Here is a 21,435-nt window from a genome sequence, read left to right as displayed (position 1 = left end):
CTGAACATTGGCAAAAATATAAAAGGACAAAAGAGAGACTATTCATTGTAGTCAAAGTGATTACAGAACTGAGCCAAGCCTGAGAAATGCTAGGATCAATGGGGTGTATTGGAGAACAGAATTAATTCATACTCACATGGATGACCGATTTTGACTGACTTGACAACAGAACATATTAAAGAGCAAAGGGACTTTTCAAAAACTGTCACAAAATAATTGAAACTATGCATGCAAATAAATATAATTTTAATTAATAGTCCTCACAGTGACAAAATTAAGTCAAAGTTACAGTATAAAATATAAGACCATAAAATGTATAAAGCAAACCTAAATTGAAATTCTGAACCACTGGACTAGACAAGAGTGTCCCAGTACAATACTGCAACCTTGGTCCACTGTAGAACAGATCAGGCTTATAAAACTTAAATGCTCTGTCCTCTGGGATGTCATTTCTTCCTAGTTATGAACAGGAAGTATAAACACAATCAAATAAAAACTAGCTTTTTTCTACTAAATCAAATTAGTAACAGCAAAAATCCTCCTTAAAGCCTCGATTATGGACTATTTCTTTTTTAAATGGTTTTTATAAATTTTGGAAATTACATACATTAGTATTTTTTTTACATCATTTTCATGCCTGCATTTTCCCCATTCTCCTCCCATGGTGCTTGCCATCCTCCCACTCATGTTAAAAGTGTTCCTTCTTTAATTGCTATTATATAAAACCTACAGAGGACTCAATTTATTAAGGACAGTTTCAGTTGTCTGTTGCTCTGATAAAGCATCATGACAAACAGCAACTTGTGGAAAAGGGGGTTTATTTCCTCTTACAATTTTCATGTCATCCTAAGTTGCTGAGGGAAGTCAGGGCAGTAACAGAAAGCAGAACTGAAGCCGAATCCATGGAGGGGTGCTGCTTCCTGGACACCCAGCCTTCTTTCTTATATAAGCCAGCACCACCTGGCCAGAAATGGCACTGCTCATTGTGTGCTGCAGCATCTCACATCAGTTGTTAATTAGGACAGCACCCCACAGATTTGCCTACAGGACAGTCTTATGGAGATATTTTCTCAACTGAGGTTCACTCCTTCCAGATATTTCTAGATTTGTGCCAAGTTGACAAAAACTGAACAAGCAAAGATCCTTTTAAGCCTCAGCCAATCGTTATGATAAAAGGATTCAAGTGGCAGTTTGAATATTCTCCTGTTGGCCAAAGGAACACTCCTTTGAACAGCAATAAAGACACTAGAATAAATAAATGCTATACATCACATAAGCTTACATTCAGGAAATTTGGAAAAATACCCAAACAATGGATGGAAGCTGAAGTTTTCTGGGAAATTATTTGTTCTGGAAACAAACAAACAAACAAACAACAAAACAAACCTGTAAGTAAATGGGGAATCAGTGATGTCTCCTGAGTTTAGCAAAACTAGCTGTCAAAAAACACAAAAACAAAAACAAAAAAACAAAAAAACTACCTTCTGAAATAAAGAAAGCTTCTTTGTGCAAAAGTATTTTGGGCAGTTAGTTGAACAAAAATGGTAAAATTGAAAGTATGAGTTGGGAAGTGAGACAGATATGTAGATGTCAACAACTGCCATCAATGGCTATGGAATGTCTATAAATCATCATGCAATGTCATCTACTTCAGAAGCATCCCCTGCCCCCTGTAAATACTTTAACTGTCACGATCACAGCTTAAAACCAATGACCCATTAGGAAAATAAATGGTCTCTGGCGATTATTAAATGACACTGTCTCATGTAAATAGTTTAAATTGTGAAAACCTCCACAGAGCCAACTGACATTAGAAATAAAATGAGAAGAAACACAAAGAAGTAAAAGAAAAGGGAAAATGGAGAAAGAGGTCATGTAAAACAAATGGACAAAGCGACAACAACAAGCCCCCTTAAAGCATTCTCCACCAGCCAGCTGCTGTTCAAATAAAAATCACAAAACATTTTAAAACAGTAGAGAAAATATGAACATTCTATGTTATTTTATCAAATAATGACTTTTACATTTTAAAATGATATTTTAGATAACTTAAATATTTAAAAATCAAATAATTTTTAAATTAAATTTTAAATGATTTTTGTCAACTTGGCACAAATCTAGGTATCAAATAATGAAATTAGATTGAGAGTGTTTATGGTTTTAAAAGTACCTTTCTCTTTGTATGTAAAAGGTAGGTCTTTCAAGCTGAGCCTCGCTGCACTCACCTCAAATTTCTAGTAATCTAAAGATCAAGGCAGGAAGATCGTAAGTACAAGGCCATCCTAGGCTTGAAAGTGAGACACTCAATAAAAATTAACCAATTAATAATGTAAAATAAGGCTGGAAATATAGGACAATGGTAGACCTGTGCAAAGCCTTAGCTTTAATCAGAATACCAAACAAAGTCATGAAAAATAGGAATAAAATACACATACTGAAAATATAAAATATAAAATGAAAGTATAAAGAAGACTATGTACAATCTATCAGGTAGTGTATTAGGATGCCTTTCCGTGTGTGTATAAAGGTCAGAAGGCAATCTTGGTACTCTTCCTTATCTTCTACCTTTTTTGAAACAGGGCCTCTTATTGTCACTAGTACATTTGCTAAGCTAGCTTACCTACATGATTCTAGGAATTCTCTCATCTCTGCCTCCCAGCTCCCTGCAGGATCACAGGGATTACATATGTGTGCTACCATGTCAGCTTTACATGGCTGCTGGAGATTTGAAATTAAGTCCTCATATTTGCACAGCAAGCACATCACCTCCTGAGTAATCTTCTGGCTACAGAATGTCTTCTTTTTAAAAAATAATTTACTTTTGATGTGTAGACAAGTTCATCTGTGTTTTGGTATGTGTACATGACAGCAGTGGTGTGAAGGCCTCCTGGGGTTGGAGTTATAGGTAGTTGTGAGCTACCTCACCCTTATCCTGAGATTCTAACTGAACCTCAGAAAGACAGAATGTTATTAAGCTCTGAGCTATCTCTCCAGCACCCCTAGATAATATTATGTAAAGAGGGAAAGGAATCCTAGGGGTAAATGGCAAATAGTAATGATGAATGATTATGGTGTTGGGAAAGCAAATCCAAACTGACTAGCCAGCCAAACTGACCATTAACTAACTATGTGAATCAGGACAGCCATTAACCTACCCTCCCCACATGAAGCTGAAAGGAAAGGAAACCAAATCCAAAACCAAAAACCAAAACCTGCAATGTTACACAGTTACCATAGACTTTTTTGAGTATCAGGATCTATGTCAATTTATGCTACAATGCTCAAACTTTCCACTCAGAACCAGAAAGGAACATTAATATTGCTTGACAAGAAGCATCCAAACTACTGATAGCAGTGTACTCACATACATGAAATAAATACAGAAATCTTAAAAAATAATTAAAACATCCCCTAACTAAGAAAGCACAGGACCACAAACATCACATGCTTCATACATCAACTCAATAATGCCCATTCTCTAATTTCCTATTTCCATGTTCTTTCAGTTGCTTGTTGTCCTTAATCTGTGCTTTCCTTCACACTCATGGGGATCCTGCCTCTACCTGGGAAGTGCTGAGATTACAGGCCTGAGCCACCACACCTAACTTAACTAACACTTCGAAATGCTTTCCCTCTTTTGATGCCAATACCTCTCCAAATTTTTTGTTTCCATATCTATGTAACACACACACACACACACACACACACACACACATCTCCAAATTTATGCAAAGATTTTTTTAGTTTTCATTAAGTGTATTGTGAGAATGTGCATTTGAGTGCAGAAGTTCATGTGAGAGGCCAGATGTGGGCATTGGATTCTCTGGAGCTGGAAGTTGTAGGTAGAAGTTCTCGGTGGCCAAACAACATACATGCTGGGAAACAACCTAGGGTCCTGTGCAAGAACATTTAACTGTAGAGCCATCTCTTCAGTCCCTATAGATAGGCTGTTTCTGTATCAACTGAGAAGAACATGTGCCTTTGGGATATTAATTTAATTTTAAAGTAAAAGCACTATCATTAAAAACTGAGTAGGGTTAAAATCTATAGCATTATTAATAAGTTTTTACTTTCACATCAATATTTTTGTATCAAGTACAAAGTTAAAGTTTAGTACAGAAAATTGTTTTAAAGGAAGTGTATATCACAGATAAGGGATTTTAGAAATGAAGCTCCCATGTAGTCTGCTTGATGACATGAGACCCTGTGCTACTCTCAATGTCCTGTGGCCATACTTTACAACACTCCAAATATCCTAGGAGTGAGGCCGCTGAGCACGGGAGCGTCCCAGGGCAGAAGTATTTATATCTGAGCTGTTAGTTTAATGAACTGACGAGAATCTTCCCATTGACTTCTGTGGATGTCCAATCCCTCTGGGCTTCTCTCATGTAAAGCAGATTTCAGGGGGATTGTTTTCTCAGAGCAGGGTAGTGAAGTATCTACGATGATAGAAGGATTCATGAGCAGCAATGTCTAGTATATCTCATATCTGTACATTAGTAGCTATATATAAGTTCTTGTGCTTCAGTTTTTCCTCCAGTGAAACTGGGATACTCATTTCTACATCATGAGTTTATGGAGACTTACTGTAAGTGATGATGATGATGGTGGTGATGGTGATGGTGATGATGATGATGATAGTAATCGTAAAGAAACCATTTGAGTTAATTAATATAAGCACTCAACATGTTTGGCACATGTAGAATCTCAGTCAGCATGAGCCATGTCATCATTTTTGTCTTTATTGAACCTCCAATCTGATCACCAATGATTACTTAAAAACCACACTTTTAAGTATCTATGAATACAATGAGCTTTTGAAATCAGACCCCATTCTAGGCCAGGATCCCTCTTCATAGAGTAAAATGCTTAAGATATTAAAATAGCTCATTGGTGATGATTATTGTTTGCTGTATTACACTAATATGTTACATACATATAGGTGACTGCATGTCATACTTCTCTGTTGACAATTCTATGTGCAGTACATACTTAAAAGTATCTACTTTGTTTTAGCTATTTAATTAAGTTTTAAGTATTGAGTATTAGCGCAAAGGCAGAACATCTGGTGAAATTCCAGAGTTCCCATGGTTTTTTCTGTGTAGAGCTCTCATGCAAGAAAGAGCGCAAGGTACTGTATGCTTGCTTAAAGTGGGCCTCCTAGGACAATCAATGAGACTGTTGAAGCAACTTTATAAATTGAAAGTGTTGTACAATTCTGAAAATACTGTTATTTACTTTCCAACTTTTTGGATCTTTAGGCGACTTTATAAATTGTATGTGAGAGTCAAGTGCTTTCAGTAGTTTGCTATAGTAAATTCATTCCATCTTCAACATTCAGACTATCCTGAAGACTGAATATTAGATAAGGATATTTACAATCTTCTTCAGGAGACCAGCTAGAAGTGGGACACTGAAATTATTTTATAGCAGCCAGTTTTTCTTCCATACTTTCTATTCCTGAATGAATGTGGTGTTCTTGTACAACTGTTTGCTGTCTTTGGATTATTTTATAAAAGATCATTTATGCAAGATGCCTCAGCAGTTAAAAGCCTACTAAACAAGCTTGACAGTCTCGAGTTTGACCCCTGGGAATCAAGGAGCACAGAGCAAACTGACTCCCAAAATTGTCCTCTAACCTTCCCATGGTGCAGGGGCTCCATGCACCAGCACTGACCTTCCCATATACACTATGGGCTCCATGCACCAGCACTGACCTTCTATGTGCAACATGGAATCCATGAACTAGCACTGGCCTATTCATGTGTAACACGGGATCTACACACCTGCACTGACCTTCACATGTGCACCAGGGGATCCACACACTAGCACTGATTTTCCCATTTGCCCCAGGGGATCTATGCACCAGCACTGATTTTCCTATGTGCACCATGGGTTCCATGCAATTACAACCATTTACTTGTCACACATACAATAATAATATATTAAATTATAAAAAATTAACCTATTCTCTATATACTTGCAGTACTTACCAAGTACTGTAAGTCCAACCATTTTCCTCTTTTTAACCAGTGACCTTGTCTTTTCCCGTTTGATCTAAAATTGATTTTTCTCACATAATATACCTTGATCAATGTTTCCTTTCCCTTTGCTCCTTCCATTCCTTCTCCATCTCCCCTCCCATCTGAATCTCCTCCCTTTTGGTCTCTCATTAGATAGCACATAGGCTTCTAGGGATGAGAATAAAGAAAAAAAGATAATAAAATAGGACAAGAACACACCAAAATCAGACAAAACAAACAAACAGAAGAAAAAGAGCCCAAGAAAAGGCACAATAAACAAAGACCCCCTCATTTGAACACTCAGAAATCCCATAAAAACATTAAACTGGAAGCCATTACACACACACACACACACACACACATATATATATACATATATATATATATATATACATATATTTAGATATATATATGCAAAGAACCTGTACAGTTAGAAAAAAAAAGAAGAAAAATATAAATAAAATGAATTTAAAAATAAGATAAAATTAAAATTAAAGGGGTGGGTGGGGGTAGGCTTTGATATGATGTTATGAGGCAAGAAACTTCCAAAGAAGCCATTGAATTAATTTTCTGTTGGTCATCAATTGCTGGGCTTGTGGCCTACCCTGAAGACTAGCTTGTTTACCCAGTGAGACTCCCTTGAAAGAATCTAAATTTTCATTTGCAAGGTTATCAGTTGGTGATAGCTTCTGGGTTAGGGATGGAGGAGTAGGTCCACTTCTCTGAGCTCTAGTACCCCATCAGGTACAGACCTGTGAAGGTCCTGTGCATGCTGCCTTATTTCTGAGTTAATATAGGCTTCCATCCTGTTGATTTGAAAGACTTTGTTTCCTTGTTGTCCTTTATCCTGTCTGGCTTTTAAATTCTTTTTACCCCCTCCCAAATATATTTATTATTATTAACTTTACACTGATTGCAGCCTCCCTTCCTCTTCTCTCCATTACACTCTCCCCTTCCCTTTAGAGAGGGTGAAGCCCTCTCTGAGTACCACCTCACCCTGAGACACCCAGCTCCAGCAGAACTAGGCATATCCTCTGTTGTTGATACCTAAGCAGGAAGTCCAGGTAGGGGTATGGGATCTGCTTACTCTGCAGCAGGTAACAGAGTCACAGACAGCTCCTGCTCCAATTGTTAGGGGACCCATTTGAAGACCAAGTTGCATATCTGCTAAAAACAGGTGTGTGAGGGGATCTAGGTCCAGCCCTTTCATGTTTTTAGTTGGTGGTTTAGTCTCTATGAGACCCCATGGGCTTAGGTTAATTGACTCTGGCTCTTAAATTCTTTGTACTTCCTCTTTTATAGGGTTCCCTGAACCCTGAAGAGAGGTTTTGATGGAGACAACTCACTGTGGGCTGAGTGTCCTAAAGTCTCTTACCCTCTGCATAATGTCTGGTTGTGAGTCTCTGTATTTGTTCCCATCTGCTGCAGGAGGAAGCTTCTCTGATATTAGTTAAGGAAGGCATTGTTCTCTAAGTATAACAGATTCCCATCAAGAGTCATTTTATTGTTATAGTTTTTGTTTTTGTTTTTTAGAACAGTAGTGTTTGATTTTGCGATCATCTGTGGAGTTTTTCTATCATTGAGAATTGTTTTGTCTATCCTGAAGATTTTTGTTTTTTATATGAAGTTGAGAATTGCTCTTTCCATGTCTGTGAATAATTGAGTAGGAATTTTGATGTGGATTGCATTGAATCTGTAGACTGCTTTTGGTAAGATGGCCATTTTTACTATGTTAATCTTATCAATTTATGAGTCATGGGCGATCTTTCCATCTTCTGAGGTCTTCTATTTCCTTTTTCAGGCATTTGAAATTCTTGTGCAGATGTTCTACTTGCTTGGTAAGAGTTACCCCAAGATATTTTATACTATTTGTGGCTATTGTGAAGGGTGTTGTTTCCCTAATGTCTTTCTCAGCTTGTTTATCATTTGTGTTTAGGAAGGCTACTGATTTGAGTAGATTCACTTTGCTAAAGTTGTTTAACAGCTCTAGGAGTTCTCTGGTGGAATATTGGGGGTCACTTATGTATACTCTCATAACATCTGCAAACAGTGATATATTCACTACCTCCAGTAGTAATTTTAATATTCAGCATCGTTTGAGCTACCCTATTTATGTTGTTTGTTATATGCATGTTTCCACAGCAAGCTGAAAATTGTCCTTTTAAGACTTGTGTTGAACTGTGTTGGAATTTTGATGGGGGTTGCATTGAGTTTGTAGATTGCTTTTTGGAGGATGGCTATTTTTACTATATCAATCCTACCATGAGAGATCTTTCCATCTTCTGATAAGGTATTCAGTTTCTTTCTTCAATATCTTCAAGGTTTTATAAGTGTTTCACTTGCTTGGTTAGAGTTAGCCCAAAGAAGTTTAGATTATTTGAAGCTATTGTAAAAGGTGTTGTTTCCCTGATTTCTTTTTCAGTTCATTTGTTATTTTATATAAGAGGGCTACTGATTTTTGTGAGTTAATTTTGTATTCTGTTACTTTGCTGAACGTGTTTATCAGCTGTATGAAAAAAAAACTATAAAGGATTAAACACTACTTCTGAAAGGCATGTAAAATATAGGTTTTCAAAAGACACAATAAACTCTCCAAGAGACCTGAGGTATGAAATATTTGCCTTTTCTTCCATAAAGACAGCACTAGACGAACTGAGCTTACTGAGGGAGTGGATATGTACATGCATGTTACATGTGTCATGCATGTATGTAGGTGGGTGGGGAGTCACCTTCTCCAGAATGAATGCTGAATTTGAATGTGTGTCTTCCTCTCTTCTACATACCAGGTAATTTGTTTAACCCCCTCCCATATTCTTTACTTTGTGTTTTAGTCATTTTTGGAGTAAATGAAACCAAAGTGCTTTGAAACTCAAAGGTGCAAACACTTAATTGGCTGAGAAGTAGAACAGCCCAGCTGGAGCTTCAGGGGAGCTTTTTATATAGAAAATCTCACTCTGCCAATCTTCCTTCCAGAGGCTCATTTCATTCTCCTGCTGGTAATACTTAAATCCCTTCACAGTTCATTGATACTGGTTTGGCAACCTTTTGTTTTCAATCAAAGAAAGATGCTGAAGCAATGTTCAACTGAGCTATGTATACATGACACAGTGCCCTATGTCCTTGCTGCCAAGGACGATGGCTTTGTGTGTGTGTGTGTGTGTGTGTGTGTGTAGATGACATCTCAGTCAATATCCCCATACTTTACCCAGAATTGGATTATGATAAATTATGATGACAGCACTCAAACATATGCTGATGCCACCGCTTCTGCTGTTTCACCAGTACACAGCCCCTCATGGGTTTCATCAAGTATCCAATACTGATTCTCTGTCACTCATGATTGAAAATTGGATATTCAACAATATTCAAATAAGTATTTATACAGTTTCCATGGAGATAGAATTTTATATTTCCTCACTGAGGAATTGCTGTAAGGTTTTGCTGATGGGTGTCTTTCTATAAACCTTTTTAGTAAAAGACTTCTTTAAGGTCAAAGAACTTTTAATGGTGTAGGTAAGTGGCAGGAACCGGTAGCATGTTCCAGTCTTTGCCCCCAGGACACTGCATACTCACACTGCTTTAAAGCCTCCCACTGGTACCACCATTACCCACAAGTAACACACTGCAGCCATGATCTTTCAACAAATTAGGAAGATAGAAGGCAAATGGAAAACTAGTTAAATTAAGTGAAGTCTGACTCCCAACTTGAGGGCTCATGTTATCTGCTTATGAGTCAATAACCAACACCTTGACTGTGGGCACAATCCATTTAAGATTACCTAAATCTTTCTTTCTTTGTATTCTGCCAATATCAGGTAAGGCAATTCTGATAACTGTTATTTCAGCTTTGATAGAAATGGAGGTAATTATATGTTTTTTAAGGAATTGGACATTAAAAGCATTTATCAGAATATTTTTCTTTTGTAGTTAGATTATTGGAAACCTAGGAGAGTAAAAATCTTAAAAGTGCTATGTCTAAGTACTTTCCTTTGTTAAAAATTGTGTATTGTGGACAGGAAAGATGGCTCAGTGGTTAAGAGCACTGGCTGCTCTTCCAGAGGTCCTGAGTTTAATTCCCAGCAACAAGGTGGTGGCTCACAACCATATGTAATGGAAGCCAATGCCCTCTTCTGGTGTGTCTGAATACAAATACAGTGTACTCATATACATAAAATAAATATATAGTTAAAAGAAATTGTGTATTGTAATCTAGTCCCTGACATAACACCATCAGATCTCGAGGGCTCTTCCCTGGTGGATGAGGATATAAACAGGTTCTAAGAGCCCAGATATCCCTTTTAGTATGTGGACATGATGAAAACAAAAAGAAATCCATGAAATTAAATTTGCCAACACCCTGATGTTCAGCTGTAGAGCCCCAACAGCTATAAGAAATAAGATTCTGTTATTTAAAAGCCAACCACTTTATGGTATTGTCACAGAGCCAGAGTGGATTATGATACAAAATTATAAAACTAATCCAGATGAAGGAGACCTAGTAGGGTTTGTTTGCAAGCACAGTCTGTAAGTTTCAAATTTTCAGCAGAGCTTAAAAAGAGTGATATGCAGAAAGATTTTTTTTCCCCCTAAGGAAAGTCTAACTTCACACAAACAGAGAAAAAGATTAGCAACAGCCATTTTGAAAGATAATCAATGGAACACTTTTCTCCAGACTTGAAAAGGACATTAGAAGATCTGATTCTGAGCCCAAGGATGGTCAGGGAACACATGAAGAGGGAAGGAAGCCACATGGAATCTGTGGAGCTGGTGAACAGCAGCGTAAAAGAAAGCTATGTTACTCTACCTCCGATTCACACCCAAGCTGAGTAGTCCAGTTCCTAATCACATTGTGACTCAAAATCTGTGGTACTTCTTTGGCAAGGTACTCTGTAGGTCCATCTGTCTGCCCTTGCTCATTTTACTCTCTGTCTGGAATAGTTCTCTTACAAGGCTTCAGGTATATGTGTATAATCCATACACAAGCACCACTCACACTTGCACAGGCATCTCATCTCCCTTATGGACTACCTCCAGCCTAGATCAGACACCCTTCTACTTTGCTTGGTTCCAGAAATACTTAAGTGTCTTGACACACTAGAATCAATTAGCCAGTTTCCCATTTTGATGGAAAGTCTCTATCCCAAAGGGCAAACTCAATAACCAGGTCTGTAGCCTAGGCATCAATAATACTGACACTTCAGTGTCTCTTCAACAACTTTCCTGCGCATATCCCAAGCAAACACTGCTATATTGTGTTTATATTCATGCTTACTTCTGAAAATTAATTATCATTCCTTTCTGGGATTTCTAGTGGTTCCAAACTATTAAAATTTATTATCAAATGTCATTTTTTGATAAAATTTGATAAAATGACCACTGCTGGACCTTGGCCTACAACACAAACAGCACCCGGCTGCTCCTGCCTTTACATCCAGCTGTAGCACCTAGTGTGCTGCCTTATGTTCTCCAAAGTACCACATTAAATATCTATTCATTCCATTTTATAATTTTCTATTATGTTGGAGTTCAGATATCATTTCATCTGGGAGACTATCCTTGAATCACTATCAACTCCATGTCCAATCTGGGTTAGATATTTTCTCTCGCTATCCTTAATTTGCTTGGTGCTTGGTCACACTGTTTCATAATTTCAGTATGTATCTCCCTGTTCCTTCCACTCTAATGGTGTTGGTACCATCTCTGCTTTCTGTACTCAGTACTGAATGGAGTACTATGACATAACGGGTATTTATAAGAATGTTGATGGTGCTTTATTCTACAAATCGACAAAACAACATGTACAAAATAAACACTGGATATGTGGTATTATTTCTTGTTAAGAAAATTAGTTTACTAAAGCATAAATAAAACCATAGAGAGAAATTTACTCTATTAACTTAAAGAAGACACTGAAATATCTAGAGAAATAAGGATTCTATAGCTCTGAGATGTGATTGCCCCATTTCACATTAAAATATAAGGATTTCAAATAACACTTCAAATCTGGCATACAAAATAGTAGGTTAGGCTATTGTATTAATGTTTAAACATCTCAGTGAAGAAAAGGGACCTAAGAGGACAGAGATAGGAGGACAAGAAAAGAAATGATTTCTGAAAAGCCCAGGGGTGATTTACAGAGGTAAACAATCTGGTATCTTCACACCTTCTACTGGGGAAGTTGCTGCCTTGGTTCAGAGGAGCAAAGAATCCAAAGCAAAGACATGAGTAAAAAAGTAAGGGCAATGATTAGGGCATGCACTGAGGGTAAAGCTGCCCTGAGAATAAAGATATGGGCAGATGTAGTAAAGGGTAGACATGGACATCAGTCATTTCCTTCTGGAGGAGAAAGGAAGGCTGGGAAAGATCAATGATTTTGGCTATCTGTAGATATAAAGGGATTTGGAGCCCCTTTACAGTCACTTTCAGAGAGATATTACATGTGCTGATTAGTTGTCAATCCGACATAAGGTATACAGACTCATTTGGGAAGACGGAACCTCAATAGAGAAAATGCCACCACCACCAGATTGGCATTTTGCAATCCTGTAGAACATTTTTTTAATTAGTGATTGAAGTAGGATGGCCCATCCCACTGTGAATGGTGCTTCCCATGGGCTTGTGGTCCCAGGTTGTCTAACATGGTAGGCTGAGAAGGCATGAAGAACAAGGAAGGAATACTTCTCCATGGAATCTACCTGACTTACCCGATAATGGGCTACAAACCATAAGACAAAATAAACCCTTCCTCCCAAGTTGCTTTTGGTCATGGTGTTTTATCACAACAATAGAAATCCTAACTAAGATGCTACATTTCAGCACCAATTTATATTTTTATTTAAAAAATATTACTTTAACTATACAAATTTATAAGGAATAAAGTGATAATTTATAATTTTTTTTGTGTTCAGTGCAATGGAAAATCAATGATGGCAGCTAACAATTACTACTTCTCAGATATTTTTAGAAGTATTTGATTAACATTAAATAATCACCATACTTATGGAGTACACTGTGATATTTCAATGCATGTGTAAAATGTGTGCTTATCAAACATGGGTAATCAACATTTCCACCTCTTCCTTGTGACCTTTTGTTTGGAACCTCCAAACTCCTTTTTCCTAGTTACTCACAAAATATATGGGCCATTGTGAAACTGTAGTTACACTGTTTTGCAGAACAACACAATTTATCACTTCTATTTATGGTTAAGTTCCTGCTATGTAACTTCCCAGCATCTTTGATACCCATAATCTAACCTCCAGCAATCACTATTACACACTTCAATCAACACATTTTAATATCCTTGTAAGATGAATCATGTGGGATTTGTTTTTCTGCATCTGTTCTTTCATGCAGAATACCATACTTCAGACCCATGTCTTTTGCTGCACATGATGAGATCCTAAGGCTTTGCTGGGCAAATATTAGTCACATATATGACATTTCCTGTATTTGGTATTTAGCATTCTGTGAGTACACTACATTTCTACAATTAAATGCATTACTACATATGTTGAAATTTCACTATTGCATAATTTATGCTAGATTCTAACAGACAATACAAAACTTACGAGTATTATACGCATGCAGCAGAAAAGAAATAAAGTGATCTTTCAAAAACAGGAATTAAAGTTGGGTGATAAATAATACGGTTTTTCAGAACTGTCTAGAATGGAAAGTTCCCAGTACCCCACTGTAAATCTTGCTGAGATTTACTTCTTTGATGTTATCAAAGATGAGACTGTGCTGAGGATATGTGTATGTGGGCACACAGACATGGACCCTCAGTTGGCATCAGAAACTATCATGCATGCCAAATTTACCTCATGAATATTCATCTTCTTTTGATCAGACTATTAACATCTTTTTATCATATTCATTACCAGCACTGCAAATGTACATTGCAGAAAATGTCAGAACTTTATACAGTAAGTAATTAATCTAGAGAGAGGGAAAATGAGAGAAAAAAACCAAAGAGCAATAAAACAGAGCTAAGATCATGAGGAAGGCATATTTACAACATGTTTGGAAGTTTGCTTGGCTGAGATATGAACTGGCAAAAGTCAACACTGTAACACGATTCCATATCAGATATGGGAAGCCTAAAGAGGAATCACTGGACAGAGATAGGATAATGTAAAAGGCACACCTATTAACTCCTGGACATCTCATTTTCAGGCCATAAATCTTATTAACTTGTATTACAAACTGTCCCCAAACTTGGAGATAAAGGATAATTTATGCTTCACGTACAGAGCTAATGTTTCTATCCCACTGGGAAGCACAGGACCAGAAAATGAGAAAGTTTGAATGGGAAACCTGGAACCATCCTGTCCACAGGTGTTATATGGTAAAAAAGGTTATGTGTTGACAGCAGGAATTCAGCCCAGCATGGGTGTCAATCACTGGGGACTTAGATCGAAAATACCTATAGTCTGTCACAGAAAGGATCCTGATTGTACAGCCTGAGCAGATTTTACCAAAAAATATGTTTTTTGAGGCAAAAGAGAGAACTTGTTTTTCAGGGAAGAATAATTATGCATTTTTAATTTTCCTTCTTCAAATGATAGTTTAAACATATCCATCAAAGCAAATGCTACTTTGGGGTTTCCATTCACTAAGAGATTTGACCTACACTAACTGAAACGTGCTACCATGCAAAATAAAGTGGTGCATGCTGGGAACAGAGCTTCATTCATGTGCACTGGGACCTATGTTATTGAACCTTTATTTTAAAATCCTGCTTTTGATGAACAAAGACACAGAAAGGAGATGAGAAAGGGGCTGTGAACTGAAACACACTAAACAATGCTAAAGAGCCCCTCACACAGCTCGGCCTTAAATGGCTAAAATAACCTTGCTCAATCAATCACAGATGATCACGTAGTTAGATAAGCTAGTTACATGAAAAATCTCATGTGCATACTATCTGAAAGAAAGAGAGACCACCACAGAGCCTATGATTGCTTGATACAGAAGTTTTTTAAAAAGATCAAAGTAAGTACACATTTTAGTCCCAATGCTTAAAAGGGTCCTTCACCAATTAACATTTACATAGTAAACACACCAAATGTGTTTGTTATGAATGACATTTTTAAAACACTGAACAACTCCCATAAGATAGTTTATTCTTTTTTTGATAGCTATGTCAGACAACTACAATTGTAAAAGAATGTTAAGAAGACATCTGTTCCCAAACTTAGCACTCAGAATAGTTAACATTTAGGTTGATTTTAAGTAGTTTTCAATATAAAAGTATTTCAATAGTAATATCATTGGATCTGTTCGTATGATAGAGATTATTTCTGTATTTAGATTTTATTGTTTAGAAAAATCCAGAAAGTAATCTTTCTTAATTTGGAATTAAAGTAACAAGGAAAGATTCAGCCTTAAACTGTACTCCATATTAATCATTGGTAGTATGCTTGTCTCACGTGTATAGGGTCCTGGAGTAGATCCCAAGTAGTGACCAGAACATAGTGTGCCTAATATTTATATTATTTGAAATCAATGTTGTAAGTAAAACTATCAATATCACATAGGATTTTATATGTACATATAAAATATACACATGTATGCATGTTATGCATATGAATAAATATTTGAATGTACACACACATTCAGCAACTGGCCATTCAGTTACACATTGCTTATGGATAATTACCTGCCTATGGGCTATGACTTGTTTTAAGAGCTTGTCATTTCTTTCGTAGTCCATTAATTCCATAAGAGAGGATGTACTGCTGTGGAAAAAGTGTTGAGTCAGAAGCCTTACAGTATAACTATATTATCTGCTTTGCTTTTTTTTTTTTTTTTTAAACAGTACAGCTATGAAGGTTAAATGAGAGATTTCATATTAAAGCATCAAAATCACCATCCTACCCGGGGTTAACTATTAATACTGACTTAAACATCTTAAGTCATTCTCCATTTGATGCCACAGCTCAGCAGTTTTGATTTCTTGAACCTAAATCTACAATATTTGAAAATATCCTCAATTAAAATTTATAATGTTTCTTTTCATGTTAAAATCATGATTATAATTAATAGTAACAATGAACAGTATCCTGTGGGACATCTCTTCTGCATATTTCTCTCAAATACGAATATTAGCTAGTGTATGCTCATACAATAACGCACATATTGCATACATTATCTTATAAACATGAAGAAAACAAAAGGCCAAATAGTTCAGCTTCAAGCATTCCCTTTTGAGGTTCAATAAACCTACATTTTCATTTATTTATTTCTGAGTAATATTCCTAAGAATTATTTCTGAGAAATAGTTTTGGAATACATTGTATTAAGTTCATTATATTATTCACATCTCACATACACATAAACAAAACGGCTTAAGCACTTAAAGGTCATATAGAACCATTCACAGATTAAAGCCCCACACCCTCATTCTGCATTTTACATTTCCATTACTAAAATATTTTTGCCATTCTTTTACTAGACATGTAAAAAATCAGGGGACAAGGGCTAGACACTAAGAAAATTCTCCCTAGAATGCAGTTGTAAAGACCACAGTCCCCATCCTCTGGTGGAACACAGAGGCAAGTCTTGACCCTCTCCAAAGGGTCATTTGGGTGTGAATCAATATGAACATGTGGACCCACTGCATGTAATAGTTATGCTTTGAGGATAGGGAATATTCTAATAATTTTAAGGCTGCAAACCCAGAATTACTGCAGAGAAAAAAATACAGGGCATTGTGCATGGGGATGTAGGTAATCACAATAACACTGTGTATCTAGCATGTTTAGAGAACCTAGAATTCTGCTTCAATAAGTACAAGGTGACACACTGTGCTATATTCTCACAAACCATGTGGGACTGGATCCCTGAACATTCTTAGAACTGTACTTTCTGGCAGTTCTACTGAGGCAGAGTTCTGAGCTTACACGGTGCCTTCTCTTCTTGGGCCGAAGCTCTCGTTCACTGGCTAACTGCATTCTTGCTTAAGGTGGTCATTACAGAGGGAGAATTTCTCTGGCATAGTCACCACACCCCACCATATGCTTTAGCTGTCTACAAGGTAAGATAGAAAGACCTATCCAACTATACGAAACTCTCCCTTAATACGAAAACAGTGAGTTCCAAAAGAGTCTGTAGGAATTGAGGCTAATTATTACTGATGAGTTTACAGAGAGTAGTTCACTGACAGAGCCTGACAGAAAATACTAAAGATACTAAAGAAAATCTAAAAGATTTCTCTAAAACGCATCATATCCGCTTAAAAATAACAGTACTTCGAGATAAAATAACAAGTTTCCATTTAAAAGACTAAACCTAAGTTTCATCTTGACAGCAGTTTCTAAATCAGTGAACCTCACTGATGTCTTGGGGCCGCCATATAAAACGGATGCCCTACACATCAAGATGAATATAAACACTCTCATTGGATGCTGAGAAATGACTCAACTACAACTTGCCATAACAAACCTGAGAAGTGGGACATTTGGTGGCACATCATTTGACATCAAAGGTCCCAGAGGTATTACAATCATGAGTTACACTAATGGATGCTGCAGAAGAGTCTCAGACAAAATGTCCTGTGTTGTGAATGGTCCTATGAACAGGGATAGGTGTCCACTCAGGATGATGGTGAAAGCCCCATTGTCCTTGGGGCTTGCTTTTAACCAATGCCTCTGACAATTACCTTGGGGGGAGATTTCAGAGATGTAAAATTCACAGCTTCAAAGTACACAACACAGAGGAAATTGAAGTTACAAAATATACAAGTCAACTACTATGACATATAAGAATTATTCCAGTGTGAATATAGGGCAAGCATATGAGAAAGTGCGATCAAGGGGGGATGAGAGTCTCAGTGGAGAGGTTGAGTAGCCAGATGCTGCTGATGCAGAGAATGAGGAGAAGTGAGAGCAGGCAGAGGGCATCTGGATGAAGTCTAAAGAGACCAAGACATAAACATTATGAAAGAGAATCTTAGCAATACATATAACACATAAGGCGAATCTTAATGCACACAGTTGGAGTGGCAGAGGAGGAGAGAAAAGAATGGAGCAATACATGAAATGACAATGGGTGAGAGTCTTTAGGAACTCTTGGTAGACATCAGTGTGGTGACGAGGAGATTCCCAAACTGCTTGCTTCAGAAAGTCCTGAACCTATCAATTACAGTGAAGATGCAGGGCATAAAATGAAAAAAAAATATTAAGAAGCACTCTTCTGACGTTTTTCCAGGTAACATTCCAATGATATTTCATGATATACCCTAAACCTGGTTCTTTACTTATAGCTCCTGTCTACAATGGCTTTCACATCATCTCCCCCAGGAAACCTTGACTCACTCCTGAAGAGTGTGGAAAGGTAAGCTCAGTAAAATACCCACAGAAGACAGCATTTTCTCTCATTTGGACTGCTTTATTGCTAGGGGGAAAAAAGCTTTTTATGTGGAGTAATTCTGAGTAATTGCTAAATTGAGTGAATGTAATATTTTCTGAATATTTTCCTTATTCCATGTTGCCCAAATTATTTATTTTCTCAACATATTTATCTACTAAACGTTAATCATTGCATTACTTCTATACCCTGGACGTTAAATGTTCTCTACTGGCATGTGAAAAAGCTTGGTGCCCAGCATGGCACTTTTGGGAAGCAGTAGGAATGTGGAGGTGAAGTCTAGTGGGCTATAGAAGAGGAATCTGGTAGGAGGCCTTCATATCATTGAGAGTATGACCTGGAAGGCAACAGTACCCACAGGAACATGCACGCTTATTTCCTCTCTTGTATCCCAGACAGAAAAGGAGTGGTTTTTATACCATCACGTTATTGTTGCAATGTCCTCAGAACATACAAATCAACAAGGTCAATGGGTCTTGGGCTAAAACTACTAAGGCTATGAGCATCAGCAACCCTTTTCTTCAGCAGCTGATGATCTCAGGTGTTGATTACAAGAGCAGATAATTGCCTACTGCAAGAATGGTTATGTTTGTAACTAGCTCCTTCACTTCACATGAACTGGGGGCCACGATCAAATGTAACTACTTGTCTTAATCCCCAAGGCCATGCACTGCAGCTGAAAGGCACCAAGAGCTGCAAGTCTTATGCCTAAGAGGACAGCAAGGAATCTGAAACCTGAGTTCCGCTTTTCTCACATGAATCTGCAGGAAACAACCAAGCTGGGCAACAAAACAAGCCAGAAACCAAAACCTGACCAAGCAACCAAAGCAGAGCATGATGAACAAAGGTGAGTGAATATACAGGAGACCCGCTGTCTTAGCCAAAGAACAATTCTCAGTGCTGGCACACTACAGGTAGCATGTAACAGATGAGGCAGACACAAAATAACAAATACCAAAAAACAATGAGAGGTAAAATGGAATGGTCCCCTATCCTTGATAATGCTTAAGGAGAATGATGTGACGTGCAGATTTTCATTCATCCTTATGAAATTTGGTTCTAGAGTAAGAATTTTATTTTGTGCATTACACTGGCAGAGGAATTTGTGATGCTTACCATTGAAAAGGAGTGACATCATTTTTTAGAGAATTACTTGAGGGAGTAAAATTAATAAGCAGGCAACTTATGAATAGTAAAAGCTAAAGCTTTCCTTTTAAGTGCTAAGCAAAATCAAACCCAGTTTCCAATCATAATGACAGTACTCCAAATCCACGAGGATCCCATATGAAATACTTGCTAAGCTGTGCTTCCCTGTTGAGGCTTTTCTTGAGTGTCATTCACACTCAGCCACTCAAAATGCAGAAGTGCTAAATTTAATTCTTAGGCAATTTAATTAAAAGTTACAAGATTTTCTTTCTTTTCTGTCTGAGAAAAATTAAAAAAAAAAACAAAAAACCAACACCCAAAACATAAACAGAAAGCACTAACCCACAGAAAATCTGATTTTTTTTTTCTACCTTTGTGCTCTTCAGTCACAAGGCAGTGGATAAAACAAAGCAATTCAAGGAAGGGAGCTTTGTGAGAGACTGAGGCAGGCAGGAACACTGGCTCTGTGAGCAGAATGCTGATGAGGGGCGCTGTTTACTCACGGGTTGGAGGAGGTAGATGAGAGAGTCCTTTTGGATTATTATAATTGGCACAGGAGTGATGTGAGTGGCTTGGAAAAGGGTATTCACAGATGCCATGATTTGGTCAAAACGCCCACCGAGACCTCCCAGTGTCACAATCATGTCAACCTAAGCAAGGAAAGTCAAATTAGAAGTCACAAACGTGAACAATACAAAGACGTCATAGTATCAAATACCCAAATGGTGCTTGCAGTATTATAACATTTGATAAGCAAAAACAAAAGCATTCATCAAATCTGCTGCTCAAAAGAGAAAACAAGTTCATTGTTCAAGGTCCACTGAGCTGGAAAGCGGCAGAGCTGGAAATCAAGATCTACTTGATGGTAAGGTTTAGTCTGTACCACGTGCCTGTTAACCCAGCAAAGCAGCAGGCTACACTGTAGCACTTCATTCATATGTTCCTTCCATGCAGATGGCTTCACTGATTTCTGACATGTTCATACAGTCAGAGGTCATAGACCAGTCATAAAGCAGAAAGGAAGGAAGCATTTAATTATGACATTGTGCAAAAACCTTTAATTCATTTTAAAACATAAGAGTAATAACCAATTTATATAATAGCAGTTGCTTAAAGTGGAGTAAATTTTGGTTGTAGGTTTTAAAATATATTACAACTTAGATAATATGCAGTCTGAAAAGGTGGCAGGATTTCAGAAAATTATCTATGACATAAACACCAATAGAGCCTGTTTAGTTCTGAGAGGAATTATAAGTGGGAGCAGCCTGAGAGACTGTCCAGTGTTTTTGATTTATTTATGTAATTTATTTATTAACTTATTTTATTTACTGTTTCTAAGCTTTGGTAATTTGCATAATGACTAATATATATACAATATTCAAGGCCCTGATAACTAAATAAAAAATATTTTGCACACACACACACAGAGAGAGAGAGAGAGAGAGAGAGATATCACTGAAAGGATAAATAGATGCATCATCATTCTAGTGGTATTTTTATCAAAACATCAAAATGTAAGTTGCACAGAAGAACGAAGAAATTTATGGTGAGCTTCCCATATCTGTTCATATCGGAGTTGAGAGAAAGGGGATTTAAAATGTGGATTATATATGTCATGTTAGAGCTTGCAGTTTAAGACAAACCACACATTTACAGGATCCAGTAGTAGATTTAGACTGAGTCCTCTAGTCTTCTAACAGTTAGATTTGGGACTTAGGGAAATGTAGGAAGTATGTATCCTTTGGACTGAAGGTATGAGTTCATCTTTTGAGGAAAGCATGCACTCACTGTAAGCAATCCAACCAACATGTAGACAGGGTCCACTGTCAGGAAATCAGTTAGGAAAACATATTCTACTTGTACATTACAGTTCTTAGAGTGAAACCTACCGCAT

The 21,435-nt window shown here is 37.2% G+C and overlaps 1 protein-coding gene across 5 annotated transcripts in view; it reads right to left on the bottom strand.

The window, feature by feature from the left end:
• Tpk1 (thiamin pyrophosphokinase 1) overlaps positions 1-21,435 on the bottom strand; it is a 328,195-nt gene that overhangs the window by 113,928 nt on the left and 192,832 nt on the right. For 4 of the 5 annotated variants that reach the window (XM_021164683.2, XM_085840651.1, XM_085840652.1 and 1 more), the window contains one exon: positions 20,045-20,191. The exons of the other annotated variant lie outside the window; for it this stretch is intronic. In XM_021164683.2, coding sequence (XP_021020342.1) covers positions 20,045-20,191 — 147 coding nt within the window. The remainder of the gene's footprint in view (positions 1-20,044; positions 20,192-21,435) is intronic. 5 annotated transcript variants of the gene reach the window in all.

The sequence above is a fragment of the Mus caroli genome, unplaced genomic scaffold (assembly GCF_978045245.1).
Source record: "Mus caroli unplaced genomic scaffold, Mus_caroli_1 scaffold_7, whole genome shotgun sequence".
Taxonomy (NCBI): domain Eukaryota; kingdom Metazoa; phylum Chordata; class Mammalia; order Rodentia; family Muridae; genus Mus; species Mus caroli.
The sequence above is the reverse complement of the archived record's forward strand: the minus strand, read 5'-3'. Positions and strand labels throughout refer to the sequence as shown.